This window comes from Tympanuchus pallidicinctus, unplaced genomic scaffold (genome assembly GCF_026119805.1).
Source record: "Tympanuchus pallidicinctus isolate F22 unplaced genomic scaffold, pur_lepc_1.0 scaffold1, whole genome shotgun sequence".
In the NCBI taxonomy this organism is placed as follows: Eukaryota; Metazoa; Chordata; class Aves; order Galliformes; family Phasianidae; genus Tympanuchus; species Tympanuchus pallidicinctus.
The window spans coordinates 49723145-49739034 of NW_026294618.1; the positions used below are offsets into that span (position 1 = coordinate 49723145).

General features: G+C 34.9%; 1 protein-coding gene across 2 annotated transcripts in view; it reads left to right on the forward strand.

The window, feature by feature from the left end:
* NKAIN2 (sodium/potassium transporting ATPase interacting 2) overlaps positions 1-15890 on the forward strand; it is a 508528-nt gene that overhangs the window by 222060 nt on the left and 270578 nt on the right. For both annotated transcript variants that reach the window (XM_052677954.1, XM_052677964.1), the window contains exon 2: positions 7346-7483. In XM_052677954.1, coding sequence (XP_052533914.1) covers positions 7346-7483 — 138 coding nt within the window. The remainder of the gene's footprint in view (positions 1-7345; positions 7484-15890) is intronic.

Below are 15890 nucleotides of genomic sequence, written 5' to 3' on the forward strand. Positions count from 1 at the left end.
CAGAAACAATTATTCAGTATTAGATAAGGCTAATCTTTCAGAATTCTCACTGAGTGCTTGATTTTGCCTTCAGACTTTACTGCAAGCAAATTTACATTGTACAGTTATAAAATATTATTAATGTTTAATTCAATAGTGTTTCTTTTGTCCGGAACTGTCTGAAGGCTTCTCAACAGCATCAGTAAAGCTGAATTTTGCCACCTTATGTATGAGGTGTGGGAGACGTCCTTCTGCCAGAAGGACACGAAGAAGGCAGAAGGAATGAGGCTGAGGCAGATGGCTGGAAAGAAATCCCTGAGAGATCAGTCTTGATTGTTGATGGCAGAATGGAAGAAGATGTGATCAGGCATGTTTGCAATTTTTAAAATTCTGTCCACAAATGGCCATCAACCCATCCCCCTTTGGCTGTAGTATTAAGCCTGATCACATACACTGAGTATGTAGCCTGGCTCTACAGAGTATTGTCATAAGCAAGATAGTTGCCATTTCCAGTATCGTGTTCATGACCTAGGTGACTTTTGTACCAGGTCATATGAAGCCCACGATGCAGAGCACTGTACATGCTGGGTTGCCAACACATTTACATGCTTCTGTTAATCCTCAAGCTTATCTGTAAGTTCTGTGTTCCTATATAAAACATTTTTTGTGACTATTTTCTCCAGATTTCATATCTTACTTCTTACAGGAAGACCTTTTAACTAATTCTATTTTTGTCATAATTCTACTAGTATGGTTCCCATACAATTCTTCTATAGTGATTTTGAAAAACAGTATTAAAAAAAGGGAAAAGTCACCAACAACAAAATAGAAATGCAATCACTGCACAATTCAGTATAAAGTAAGAGACTTTTACCCCAATTTATTTTTCATAATTTATCTCTTCCTGCACTATCACCTGGAGTACTGCGTCCGGATGTGGAGTCTGTTGCATTGCCTACAGGAGTCCTGAGTAAAGGAGAGACACAGATCTGTTGGAGCGTGTCTAGTGGAGGGCTACAGAAATGATTCACAGAATGGAAAGCCTCTCTTACAAGGACATGCTGAGAGAGCTGGGACTATTCAGCCTGGAGAAGAGAAGGCTGCGAGGTGACCTGTAGTAGCCTTTGAGCATCTAAAAGGGAGCTACAGGAAAGACGGACACACTCTTCAGCAAGGTCTGTGGTGGTAGAATAAGGGGAAATGGCATCAAGCTCAAAGAGTAGATTTAGGTTAGATATAAGGAAAAGATTATTTACAGTGAGTGTGGTGAGGCACTGGAACAAGTTGCCTAGTGATGCTCCTGTCGCCCTGTCCCTGGAGACTTTCAAGCAAAGCTGGATCAGGGCCTGAGCAACCTGAGCTAGCTGTGAGTGAGTTGGACTAAATGACCTTCAAAGGTACCTCCCAACTCTAAGGATTCTATGGTTCTATGAATTCCCCCTTTTTGTTACCTTTTCACACAGAGGGTAACTTTTTTATGGAACTACTTGGAAGACAGGGTTTTGATGTTCTCATTGTTCAAGTCCCTGTGCCTTCATGTATGTATGGTGGAGTCTATATACTTACAAATTGTAATTATAATAACCTGAAGATACATTCAGTGCACAGCAAATCAGTTTTATTTAAACCAGCTGTCAGTTTCACCAGCTCAGATTTAGCTAGATTCTTTCTTATATTCTTGTCATGAAGTCTTATTTAGATAACAGTTCTGCTTCTCATTACTGCAGAACTAAAAACCCAACGAAGAAAGATTGCGTTTACCCTTTTTTAATTATTGTTATGTTCAGTTAGAGAAGTCAGCAGAAGAGTCCTCAAATACAGTCTATGCAGAGACCTGTTGTCCTCAGTAGGTCACTGCATAAATCCACTCTCACACAAAACGATGCAGGGATGTGGTCCCATACAGGATTTTTAAAAAAACATGCCTACCTTCTGATCAACTCCAGAGGCCTATTTCTTCTCTCAGCAGCATCAGGCAGATTAAAGAAAGGAGTTTAGTATTATATTTGTGATTCCTTTAAAGAACCAATGGACAAGTGGAAACTAATTCCTTGTTGATTCTTACTTGAATTATCTCCACTTGTCATGGTTTTTATTAGATGTACTGAGAATACCACTGTGCCCATAGCTCTCTGCAGAACTCCATTTTAGTTTTGCCTTCCTTCTCACAAAATTGTTTAAATCTTTTTCTTGACCTGGTGCCTTATTGTAAAGGATTTTACTTGCATGCACAGACACACTTGCAGATGTTTTTTCTTTATGGACTTTGAAATGTTATTCTGTTTTTCTGGTGAGGAACTATTGGGAATTCATTGAATAACTGGTCCCTCTATCTCAGGACAGAATACTGAAATTAGAAATTTTGTTGTAAATCTAAATGAACTCCATTAAGATATGGTGTGAAGCATGAATTCTGGCTCAAATTGACAAAGTGAGCAGAAAGCCTAGCCTTGTGCATTGTTCAAATAGGCTTCAGCATTGTAGAGCTTTTGTACATTTACAGGCCTAAAGTGCTTGTGCTTCCTAGGAAGTTTTTACATTTATATGCCATCGAACCAAAAATTTAACTCACTAAAGAACAAATGAGCTGAAGACTTAAAGAGTTACTGATGACTGCTTGGTTTCTATAACTTGTTCTTCACTTGCCCTACTTAAGAGATGAAGCACGATTGCTTAATTTTCCCTCCCAGTGAGTTACATTAACACAGTTTTATTCTTTGGGTGAGTGAGAGCCTCATGCCATGACTCAGCTGGTGAGTTCACCGTTCTAAAGTGATCCTACACTAGTCCTTGCTTCACTAGGGGCCCAGGCTGGCAAGCTTTTGTGCATGAAGGATTGTGTGACCAAGTACACTTTAATTTATATCAGTGCAAACTTTTGGGTGTGTTCTTTTGTGAAGTTGTTGTGGTTAAGTTTCTTTTCAAGGAGCTTTCTAAGGAAAAGCATTTTGTCATTTTCCATTTTGGTATTTGTTATTATAAATCATCTTTTGACTGGTTTCTCCTTTGTGATTCCTGTCTGAAATTTTGCTCCTATCATATACTTTAAGAATCATCTCAAAATGGTTTTCTTTATCCTCTGGAAATTCAATTCTTTATATCCCTCAGGGTCAGTAACACTGTTAACCTATTAACAGCCATCCTCAGACAAGAATCGGTAAACAGTTTGAGCTATTCCAACTTGACAGTGTACGGATTGATTTTATTTTGTATATATTTTTAAAACAGCTAGCAGAAGTCTGGAAAAAATAATGAATTGGTAGAAATGGTTTTCACTTAGCTCTTCTATAATTTATCAGTGATTAGATAAAATAATCTATCAGTGGTATTTTATTTATTTGGAAACCTGAGACAGTTTGATGGATGTTTAATTTCTAAAATTAGGAACTGAGACTCCATAATCGTATGTTTTGGGTTCAGTGAATTATTAAAATGGAATTCAATAAAAAAAATTTCTTTTCTTCCAATAGTCTAATTTTTCATTCAAAGCATCCATTTTTTCTCTTGTCTGTTCTCATTTTAAATTCTGGTTTCCAGAAGAATAAGAAAGAAAATGTGCAATTCCTTCTGTTCCTAGAACTTTAAATATGAATATTTCTATGTCAGTCTTTTCTTTTCTTTTCTTCTTTGTGTGCTTGAAGCATTATTGAACATTTTCAGCTAATGAGTTGTACTTGCAGAAAGAAATGCAGTTGTTTAACATTTTTAAGTTTTTAAAGTAAAAAAAAGTCCTTTCAAAATCAGATCCATATTTGGTATTTCTAAGTGAGGAAATCCCTCATGATTCTGGCACCTGTGCAAGAGGTGGAAGCCAAATAATACTGTTTTTAATAGATTTTGTCAGTACTTTGTCCTACTTTTTATTTTTCCCCTCCTGGAATCACAAGGATAGATAAAGTGACATTTTTTAAGTAACAGCGTGTTACAGTTCTGGCCCAGTTCATCCCAGTTCTGTGACTAATGGAGCAGAGGGACCCACGGACCCATGCCCTGGGAGAGGGAGGAAAGGGGGATGAGAGGGAAAAGGAAGGAAGATGGGCCTAAAAACAAAGCAGCAACAACAAGTTAAGGGAGAAAATTAATTTACTAAATATGAGAGCGGAATGCAAGATAACACAATATGATACAATATAATTGGAATTGAAGCTAATAAATCAAATAAATGAGAGGGAGTATCCAGAACTGAAGACATTACTCTAATGCTGAAGGAAAGATGATTAAGGAGCACACACCTCAGAGAAAAGCAGAAAAAGAAGGGGCAGTCTTGTGTCTCCCAAGCAGTTTCACCTTTCCCTCTAAATGGAAAACAGAAACGGAACAGTGAAGTGTTTTGAGAGATGTGGGTCTTCTTCACTTTCATGAAAGGTACTGTGGAAGTATTGATAATCCACGGAACTGGAGCTTTAACTACTTAACTCCCAGTGCTCTACATGATTTAATGATGTGGAATACCTATAACAAAGATCATAAAACCTTGAGATTTCTTAAGTCTATATTGGTTTTCTGTATTTTTTTTCTTTCCACCTTCATCTCTTAAGAAAGAGAAATGAAAATCCAGCTCTGTTCTAAATTTTCCATTTGATAAATCTGTGATGCTTCTTGCTGTGGTAGTCTGAACTTCTGTGGAGCAGTAGTTGCATTTCATCAGCCTTTTATATCTACAAGTCCTACCAGAATAGTCCCCACATGCAACTGATGCCTTCAAATGACAGGAGGAAGTTTAATAGAAAGTATGCCTATCAAAATTATTTGGTAGATACATAGGCATGGAAATGGTGCAGACACATCTCCTACTCCTGCTTAGTTGATATGTAATGCCTGCTTTACATGTCTTGTTGACCATCAGCAGAACACAGCACATATGGACAGGCAGGCTACTGCAGTAGGTGCCCTCCACCTGACGTTTCAACACAGCTACAGTGTGAGAGGAGTGGTTGCTTGGTACAGAAGCAATTGCTGGCCATCAAAAATAAGGATATACGCTGACATGTGGGAAGTGCAAATTTCATACAGAACAGTCATATATCCAATACAGCCCCTTAAAAAAAGCTTTTCAGAAACTAATTTATTTCTCAGAGAAAAAGAAGAAATAAATAAATAAAAAAGCAAAGCAAAACAGCTTTATTCATGATAGAATAACTTCTTCTTAACCTAAAATTAAAACAGGAGTGTTAGGCTTTTAACTTTGTTTTTTAATACAATTAACTACCCTGCTGCGATTTTCTTCTATAGTTGAAATTCTTAGCTGTGTAATTTCTTATTCATTGAATGGTTTCTTCATTCCTAGTATTTTTTGCTTATTGAATTTCTACTATTAAATCTATTATATACTTGATCAGTCTAGACTCTTTTTGCTTCAGCCTTGCTTGGTGCTCAGAGTGAGTATTCTCCCTTCCTTACCCGTTTAATGGTGCTTAAGGTGTAGCAAGTCTTTTGCTAATAGCTCTAAGGGTCTTCACACAAACCTGCATAACACTATGCCACTTGTTTATCTTTCATATGTAAATAGCTCAGCTGATAGTCAGGGAAATAGTTTTTAATGATAAATTTAAAAGCACATGGAGAGTTAGATTTCATGAAACTTGTAGTGCAGCTTAATCAAGTTTTTGTTTCTTTTTCACTGTTTTCACTTTTAGAATGTTGTGTCCTGGGGTTCTGTGAATGCTTCTATTACATTTATTTTCTAGAGAGAGTTGCAGGATAGCACAAATCACTCCATTAAGATCTCAGATGATGTAGTACCAGGATCTCTTTGTGTCAATATATTTGTAAAATAAAATGCTAGGGGCGAAATATTAACACTGGAAGTGTTAAGCTGGAAGTACTCTATGAAAGTAATTTTTGTTGTAAAGAGGAATTCAGTGATTAACATGAATCTCTGAACTTTCAAATGGGCTCAAAATTATATGGCTTCCCCAGTGTTAATTTGAGAATCCCTATTTTAAAGTGCAACATATGCTCGTAAGCATTACATAACTAACACTCTACATTTGCAGTGCTGGTGCAAGTGTAGGCTGTCTTTTTAATTGCAAGCCTTCTTAGTCAATTTCAAAAATGAATTGTTGGTGTGAGAGTGGACTGCGGCATGAAAGTTAAATGACTCTTCCATAGCTATATCATGTAAGAAGAGTGCTGAACAGTGGTTAATTATTCATTTAGTATTTGATTTCAAAAGGTGTTATCTTTTAAATGAATAACGTGTGTGACAGATTCATCTAAATCAAGTAATTTATTGTATAATATAAAATGAGTAAATAGTCTACTATCAGTGAAACTTTGTGAAGAAGCAGTCTGTTTTTATTTCTTCTGGGTGTTTTACTACTATTACGTACATTTTCATAAAACTCATCTACTCAATTCTAATTAGTAAAATCAGTGAAATAACTCAAATGTCAAAGAAACTTGGTACCCTTTCTCTCTAAATTCACTTCAGCCTTCATTGCATTTTAATTTTCATATCACTATTACTTAAATCAAAACATGCCATTCTGCCTATGGTTTGTTATGCAGTGCTGAATTTTACTATAATGTCTGAATACAAGGTAAGGGACATTTGATGTTTGAATTCAGAATAATGAATTCTACCAACATTATTAGAAATACAGGTGTTTTTTTTTTTTCTACCTTCTGATCTATCTGCTTAGAATGGCATTAACTCAAAACAGCCATCGACAACTCAAGATTGTACCATAATTTGTTTTCAAAAATGAAGTGTCAGGAGTTGTGAGTAACAGCTTATATTTGAGTTATTTGTGACAGTGAGAGAAGATAAACTAGAGTAATTATCAATAGAACCAGGTCGAAAAGTTGTATACATTTCAGCAGAGGTAAAAGCCCATTCAGCAGATGGCTGAAAATAGCTAGAAAGAGAAGGAATAGAAAGAAAAAAAAAATAAAAAGAGAAAATAATGAAAGAAAATAGACAGGATTAAGCTGAAGGATGGTTTTTGTAGATGGAACAAAAGTAGCTGAGAAGAGATCATAAACCCAGCACATATTTTCAGCACCAGTACTCTAGGACATTATAGCATTTGCTGGTGTATATAACAAAATGATCTGTGGTTCTTCACCTGCAAACATAACATCCTAGGAAACGCTTTAGTATCTCAGTAAAATTGCCCACATTAATATTTTAGGTAACTGAATATAATTCAGTAATCTGTCAGTGAGAAATGCAGCTTTCATTAAAACAAGAAAGTGAAATATTGCAAACTCATTTCTTTGTGCTGCTGATACTGCTGACTGAATTTGTTCTTGTTTTTGTTTTTAACTTAGAGCAATTATCTTGCTATGGGATGGGACAATGTCCCAGTAGATATTTTCTGGTGTGTTCTAATCTATTTATTCTTTTGCTTTTTAATCATAGGTTTCTGTGCTCGAGAGGCAAATATTTGACTTCCTTGGTTATCAGTGGGCACCCATCTTGGCAAATTTCATACACATTATTGTAGTCATACTTGGCTTATTTGGAACCATCCAGTATAGACCTCGTTACATAACAGGAGTGAGTATTTCATTTTATATATATTTTTTAATCTGCATATTTAATAAAAAAGTTCCAAACTGTACTGCTTATAGAAGAAATAGAACTCATTTTGATTTCACCTACTTCTGTAATATTTTACATTCACTCATTACATTTCTGGATCACCTGAGTAATTAAATGGTAACACCCTGCCACAGTTAAAAATAAAGTAACAGGAAAACATGAACATTGCAGAAGTGAATAAATTTTCTAGATTCACCTGACCTATGCAGTAGATTCATCACTTCTTATAGTATTTCATTATTGTTCTTTACCAGGATTGGGGGAATGCCTACATGTTATGTGTAGAAATAGTCCAAATTAGGAAATGAAGTATGAGAGTATGGTAAGAAACGTGGTTATGACAGTTGCAGACTGAGGGCTCTGGATAAAAATAAGGATTTGGATCTTTAGTTTTTTAGCCATTTCTTTTCCTTATTTGACTGTTCACTATGTGTTATTGTTGTACTCACTAGTACAATACAGCTTTAATGAAATCTTCATGTTATATTTCAGATTTATTTTTTTTCCCCCATATACGTAGGGCTCTAAAGACAGAGCAACAGATTTCAAAACCGTTGTTTAGAACACCTGTTGTTGGAAATAAATGTGTATAATATTTATATCCAATTTATCTACTAATTCAGTTAATGCTTGCAATACTTCTCATAGATAGACAACAGTCCAAAAGATTTGCTGTTGTACAACGATATTTTCAATGTATGAATGTATAAATGAGTTAACTACACTGAATCTATACCTACTTCTGCAAAGTCTATGTTCTGTCATAGTGTTCCTTTATATAACAGTAATCACTCAGGATGTAGAAATATTTTTTTTTTCTTCTACCCCAGTTCTACTATCCATTTTCTAATAGTGCTATGTAGTAGTAATACACTGATATATGCATCTATATTTCTATTTATCTTATTTGTTATATGTAGAAATTGTGTGATGTATTTATTGTACTCATGTAAATTACTGTAATCAAAACATTTGTTGCAAAAACTAAGAAATATATTGCAAATCTGAAACATTTTGAATAATTTCTTCAATTCACAACCCTGGGAGCAATGTAAATGTGAACTGGAATATTCTTTCATTTCTAGTACTTTGACTGGTCCAAAAATCTTGAGAATAAAAAAAAAAAAACAACAAAATTTCAAGCAAATGCCAGTTAAAAACAATAAAAAAACTCTGTCCTCTAGCATAAGAAATCAAGCAAAGGAGGCAGGAAACAAGCATAGTTGAGCGAGGACCTAATGATCAAACTCAGAGATGAGAAGGAAATGTACAAGCAGTGAAAGCAGGGGTGGGTGGTTTGGGAAAAATATAGGGATGTTGCCTAGATGTGCAGGGATTGGATCAGGAAAACCAAGGCACCAACAAAACAGAATTTGGCAAGAGATGATTGAAAAACAAGGATTTATTTAAATACATTGATCAAAAAAGACAGGCCAAGGAGAATGTACATCCCTGTTGGTCTCCAAACTTGATGGATGAGAAGTTGAACATAAACCAGGAGTGTGCTCTTGCAGCACAGAAGACCAACAATATCCTGGGCTGCATCAAAAGAAAGGCGGCCAGCAGGGCGAGGGAGGTGATTGTTCCCTCTGCTGTGCCCTTGTGGGGCCTCATCTGGAGCAATTTATCCAGGCCTGATGTATCAGGAGCCCAAAATGAAAAAACGCGGAGCTGTTGGATCAGGTTCAGAGTAGGGCCTCATAGATAATCAAAAGGCTGGAGCATCTCTCGTATGAAGAAAGGTTGAAGGAATTGGGCTTGTTTTACTTGCAGAAGTGAAGGATCTGGGGAGAACTAGGTACAGCTTTCCTATACTTGAAGAGAGCTTCTAAGTGGGAGTCAGACAGACTTTTTACATGGTTAGGAAGAAATTCATTGCTATGAGGGTGGTGAGGCTCTGCAATAGATTGCTCAAATAACTTGTGGATGCTCTATCACTGGATAGAAGCATTCAAGGCCAGGTTAGATGAGGCCCTGGGCAGCTTCCATTTAGTGGATGCACTGTCCATGGCAAGGGGGTTGGAACAAGATGATATTTAAGGTCCCTTCCAACCTAAGCCATCCTATGTTATTTTATATATTTTATATTTATATACAGCTGTATGATTCTATAGAAAGTGAAATTTAATATATTCAGAAGGGTTAATGTAGGTTCAGAAAACACACTTATCTGTATTTGTAAGCCTAAACCATTTACCAGTATGCCAATACTTGACTGAGAGGGTAAAACATCTGCTCTAAGGGCAGAAATGAGTGAACAGAAATATATTTTCTAAAGATAATAAGTAAACCTTTTTTCCTTAAATGACAATGATGAAAGAACTGCTCAGCAGCAGTTCTGAAGCTTTACAAATAGAGATTTCAGGAGAAACAAAAACTGACCAGTAGAATGAGACTTAAATGTGCTTTTAGCATCACTGACAGAAGATTGTGCAAGACAAATGCATAAGGGGTAATACCAATGCAAGTTACTAAGGATTCTGAAAACAAGCTGTGCTTTTCACCAGGGTGGAGCTCTGTTTGGAGGCTGTTTTTGCCAGTTCCTTCTCTACAGGGATTCCATCCTTGTTACTAGGCTCAGCACATATTCCTCACTCTGCTATGGTGTTACAGAAATGCTAAGTCTGAAACAGTGTTTGAGCACCTGTTGGGAAGGCAGGACCAACCCAGGGGAGCTCAGGTGCATGCAACTTGGTACTTTCCATCTCATGAAAGCATTAGATATGGGTTATAAGAAGAATAAGGGAATGACACTGAATGCACATATGTGTTCTGATTCTTGCCTGAATGAGAAATCTCATTATACTATTTTCTTAATTTTTCTGTAAGTCATTCTCAGAATTTACAAAGATAAGACGCCTCATTTACACTCAGTGTCATTGTCTTCTCTAAACGTAAAAATTGACCTGACATGTGAAGCCCAGTACTTTGTAGTACTTCAGTGCTGCAAGGGTATCACTGTAAAAATAAGTACTTTGTTTCTCCACTGCCATTTGTAGAAGATAAGGAAATATTTAATTGAGCTTGGCAGTGACATAAACAGATAAACTTGGAAATAAATTATGAAATATAAGAATTTGAAGACAGTGATGTCTGAGAGATAGGTATCTACCATTTCTACTGCTCCTTTGTATATTTAGAAGCTGTTATTTTTACTTCTTCTAGAATTAGTTTGAAGAAAGTGAGAATATTTTTTGTACAGTTCTGTAGGTTTTATTGAGTAACCTTGTAGAAAAACAAGAGCACTGAGAGAGTGAAAAAGCATCTGCATTGAAGAACGAACAAATTTTCCTGCCTTGAGCATAAAGTGAGGATGCAACAGAGCAAGCTTTTAATCTAGATGGAACTGCCTTGTTTCCAAATTGATAGTAGGAGATTGTATAAAGTGCTTTCTCATAACAAAGTGGTTTATTGTAAAGTTAAAGTGGACTTTGGTTGTGTATGTAGCAAGATTATAGAGAGGACAACAACATTACTAACATTTTCCCACGAAATAATGTATTCTATTTTAACATTTCTTTCTCTTAGACAAAATAGTAAAAAAGCCCCCGAACCCTAAGAATAGTGAATGTCATAAAGACTCTTGAGAAACTAATACAGACCACAGAATACTAAGAGAAGACTATAAGGATCTCAGTTTGACACGCTTGTGAACTTTAAGAACGAAAATAATTTATTACAAGACAGTACTTGGCCATGTTAAGTCTGGGGGGAAAAAAAGGATGGATTATTCATTACTTAACACATGATTGCTGATATGTATTAAAAAAGAGGCAATTACTTTGTCTGAGACTTCTTGCAGCAGCATCAGTCTGTAAAACTGCTAAGCCCCAAAGAGTATAACCGAGCTAATTTATGTCTTTTTAAAGACTGGTCATAGCCAATGACTTCAACACCCTTAGTGGGATCTACTTAATGACAAGTGTCCCTAAATCTATCAGACGTGTTTATAGTTTTTTGACTTGTATATTGCAGATTAGTATCTTCTATATTTTTAAATGTTTTAAAATTTTTAAAAGCAGTACATGTCAGTGTGTAGCAGTTAATCTCTTAAAAGTACATGTCAGAATACTCTCAAACAACATCAACCATGTTACAGAATAGTATAAAGCAAGAAACAGCAGGAAAGCTGCAATTCTGGAGCCATGTTCTCTCAGTTGCTTTTTTGAAATTTAGGGATGGGCGTAGTATAGTTAATTATTGGCTAGATTTTTTGGTGAAATAACATCTCAGGATGCAGAATGTTGTAAGAGAATCAGATTTTTTTCTTCTCATTTTTCTCAATGAAAAAGTTACTTACCATAATTTAAAAAAGAGAGTCTTGTGCTTCATACTCGTAACAACACAAATCTGAAATTAATTTACCTTATTGACTTTATCCAGTTCTTCTTCAAGATACTTGTTTTCTTCTTTTATTTAAAATTTAAAAAATAGTGTAGTAATTTTACATATAGATCCATTCCTTGGTAGAAGACAACGGACACGAAATACTTTGCCCAGCTTTTTCTGAGCCTGTGATGATTTGTGGGCGCAAGTAATGATCTTCTGCACAACCATTTCGTGCTAATGCTCAATAATACTATATTAAGGTAAGGAAATGCAGACCTTGAGCATTTTAGTACCAACTTTATCTGTTGGCTGTCACAGGAGACTGTGAATCAGAATAGTTATTCTGTGTCAAAATGTGCCATTGACAAGGTGTTTTGTTTGCTAACATGTCAATCAAGGATATACAACGATATTCTTCAGTTTGTTCCTTGATTCTATAGTTTTCCATGGATAATAACTAATGTGTTTGTTGTTATTTTTCAGTACTTGTCTATGCGCTTTCAGTGTGTTCTGTAACTGAATACAATATTGTCAATATTCAGAATAGCTTTCTGATAATTTTAGTTCTGAATTAAGTAACAAAATAGCTATTTAAATAAATAAATATCTGGTCAATCTTTCTAAATAGACCAGTCTCTTAAACTACCATTTCTGGCACAAAAGTGTTAGAGAAAAAAAAATTCACATATATTTTCTACAAACATTAATAGCAGAAGCAGAAGGAATATTTTTTTGAATCTTTGGTCGCTATATTTACTGCAAATGAGAAAACAAGTTGAACTGGACTGAAATAAATGCACACAAAATTGGGAATATAATTTGTTTGAAGCATTTTTTTAATCTATGCTGTTCTCAGTGTAAAATTTCCAGTTTATTGTTTTCAGGCAGGTAGAAAATGTCATGAGCCAAGTTATTTGGTTTTCCACTTTTTTACCACTTAAAGACCAGATCAAACCAAGGAAGTATATGACAACAGGGGTTGTTTTTACATCTTAGTGGAAAAATCTGTGTCACTTAAAAGTTATTCTAGTTATTCCAAATATATCAATACCTACTGTAGAAGCTGAGAAAGAGGAAAAATAAAGAGAGAGAGGAATCTGAGGTATTTCAATGACAAGCAATAAAAGAGAAAAATGACAATACAGTAATTGACAAAAATTGGTAGAATTTCAGAAATTAAGTACTGCACAATGAATACAGAATGACAGAATTGATGTTTTGTTTGTGAAGTTCATGCATACAAAGAAGTTCTTACACTTAGGGGAAAAAATAATTTGTAGTATTCGTCCAGTACTCTCAATTTCAAATCACCCCATAATTATATTTTAAATGAAGATCAGAAAGATTCAGAAGACACCAATTATACCAGAACAAGCATTCAGAAAGTGGTCATTATGGAAAGGTCTGCCTGCACCTTAAACAGAACAAATGCTATGTCAGGTCAAACTCCACTGAGTAATTGTTTCATTGCTTAGTCAATGTATTCATTCAGGGATTGTTCATTAAAAACTGTTCACACAGAAAGATCAGTTGAGAGTAAATCAAACGAGTCTGTTAAAAAAAAAAAATTCTCTCTGAATCATTAAATTATAGCAACTTTTGAAATTAGTGGTCACTGTAACTCATGAAATAACAAGAATTTGTTTTTATTACTTTATTATTTATTACTATTTTGCATCCTGTTGAGAAAGGGCAATTAAAAAATTCTTATAGATTAGGAATGCCAGGGCCTCCCAAACTGAAAAGGGAAAGCAAAAGAGAAAAAGTGTAGTCTTGTTGCTAGTTAACAGAGATTGTTAACTAAAATAATTGTTTTTTGGGAGTTTATCTAATGAAGTAAACTAAATAACAAGAAAATTACCAAAATTGTAAGACAGCACAGAATTGTGGAAAAGTAAGAAAAACTTTGAAGAGCACACAGTATGAGCAAGAATGTAAGGACAAAACACAAAAAGAGCAGAATAAAAATAGAGAAGTTAAAAAAGTAGATGTTCAAAATGAGTATTGCAGAAGCATTTTTGGGGCACTTCAAGTAAATCTCAAAATCATAATATGAGCTAAGACTATTACAGTGCTGGAGAATCCACTTCAACCCCAGATTAACCCCAAATTTCATTCATGGTTTTGTTTTCATTGTGCTAGATAAATTGATGTTAGATGAAGCACTGGTATTTTATGACATAGTAATTACTGCATAGGTGCACTTTCCTAAAATGCTTTCCATGTCATGAATAGCAACTTGAATTCTCCTTAGCCCTTCTGTGATAAATCTTCTCTATCTTTAACATTCTTTGCATTACAGAGAGTATATTAAATACTTTGAGGGATACTTGTAGTCCATAGTGCCTAAGTTTGCTAAAAAGATCCTTTGTCACGGTCTCCTTTTCAGTAGTCCTCCTTCAAGCCTCATCATAGTTTTCTGAAATATCTTTATTATTCTCTTAAATTTTTTCTTTTAAAATTCTTATGAAGATTGCAGATGGGAATTTAGATGTTATGAAAGAGTGGAGTTTGAGGATTCTTTTTGTATTTTGTCCTTTCATTACTGGATGCAATTTCATAGATGTGATCTTTGTAAAACTTGCTAACTGCTGTTTTATTGGAGGCTTTTGCTCACTTTGGCAGGTGCTGTGAAAAATCAGTAGGGATGTAAGTAGAAGATTACCCTTTGGACTTTAAACAACATTTTCTGAAAGAGATTTCAATTCACAGGAAAGTACGTGTAATAGGGTGCTTTTTGCGGCTATTGTGTTAAAGGATTAGATTTTATTTTGTTGTGGACTTAAATGTGCTTTCATTCATATTTAAAAGAACAGGATCCAAAGTTTACTTTTGAAATTGAGTCTAGCCTACTTCATAGTAGGGATAGGAGTGTGAAGGGAGTAGCATGTAGAGAATAGCTGGTCAGTGTCATCACAGTAGTTCAACTAATCCAAATTGTAAGTGTGATTTGTGAGCATACAGAACTTAAACAAAGTAAAGCATAAGGATTCCAGTGGACAAAAAGTCGTTCTTTCTTTGTTTGTTGGTGGGTTTATTGATGGGCTATTGATTATCAGTTTGAAATATATGGTCTATTTTTATTTTTTTTTTACTTCATATTCTGATAAGATATTCCAGGCTTAGATTACATTAGGATTTTATTCTGATTAATCCAGCCTCTTAGATTCAGCTGATCCTTGAGCAAGTATGTCTTCCAATGTAATACTATACAGAGCACAGCAGTCTTGACTGTATGGAAGCAGATGAAAGAAGATTGCCTCCATTAAGTGTCTCTGGCATTATCTACCTTTTTTGGATATAGCCTTTATAATTTTTATAGATTTTAGAAAAAGAATCTACACTATATTGATATATATTTCACAAGCAGAGAATTATTATAGTAAGGTTTGACTACTTTCATCTGTTCTCTTTACTGAAACATTATTAGGCATGAGGCACCAAGGTGCAGAATTAATCTAAAGAAAATTGAAAATGAATGAGAAATGTCTTCTAATGTCTTCTCTGATCAGAAAACCTGACTGAACTCCTTAAGAAAGTATAAAATATTCTTTCAAGATTAAACATCATTAGTCTGACCTCTTTGGCAAAGCATAATAGAAAAAAAAAAATCTGTTTATCAATTAGTCAAGTGATGTCAACTCATAAAAAGGGAAAACCAAGAGAAGAGTTCCTAAATATCTGATTCCTCTAGTTTTGTGTAGACTATCCCTCTTTCAAGAAGGCCCCTACTTGACAAATAACAAAGTTCTAAAGAGAAAAAGTGTACTAGTCCTCTGAAAGTTTATGGTAGATAATGAAATGAGAAGCTCTTAGACTTTTAGAGGCCTTCAAATAGTTAACATTTTGAGAATACATTAAATTCCTCTCATTGAGTGGAGAAAGAGACATCCATCAAGTTCTTAAAGAACCTGAATCCACTGAATCTTGAAAATGAATCTGGGATTTTTTTCAGAAACTTTTGTGCAAAACACTATGGAAAAACTCCAGGACAGACCTTACTTTACAGTATTCTGCTTAGAGTTTTCTTGTC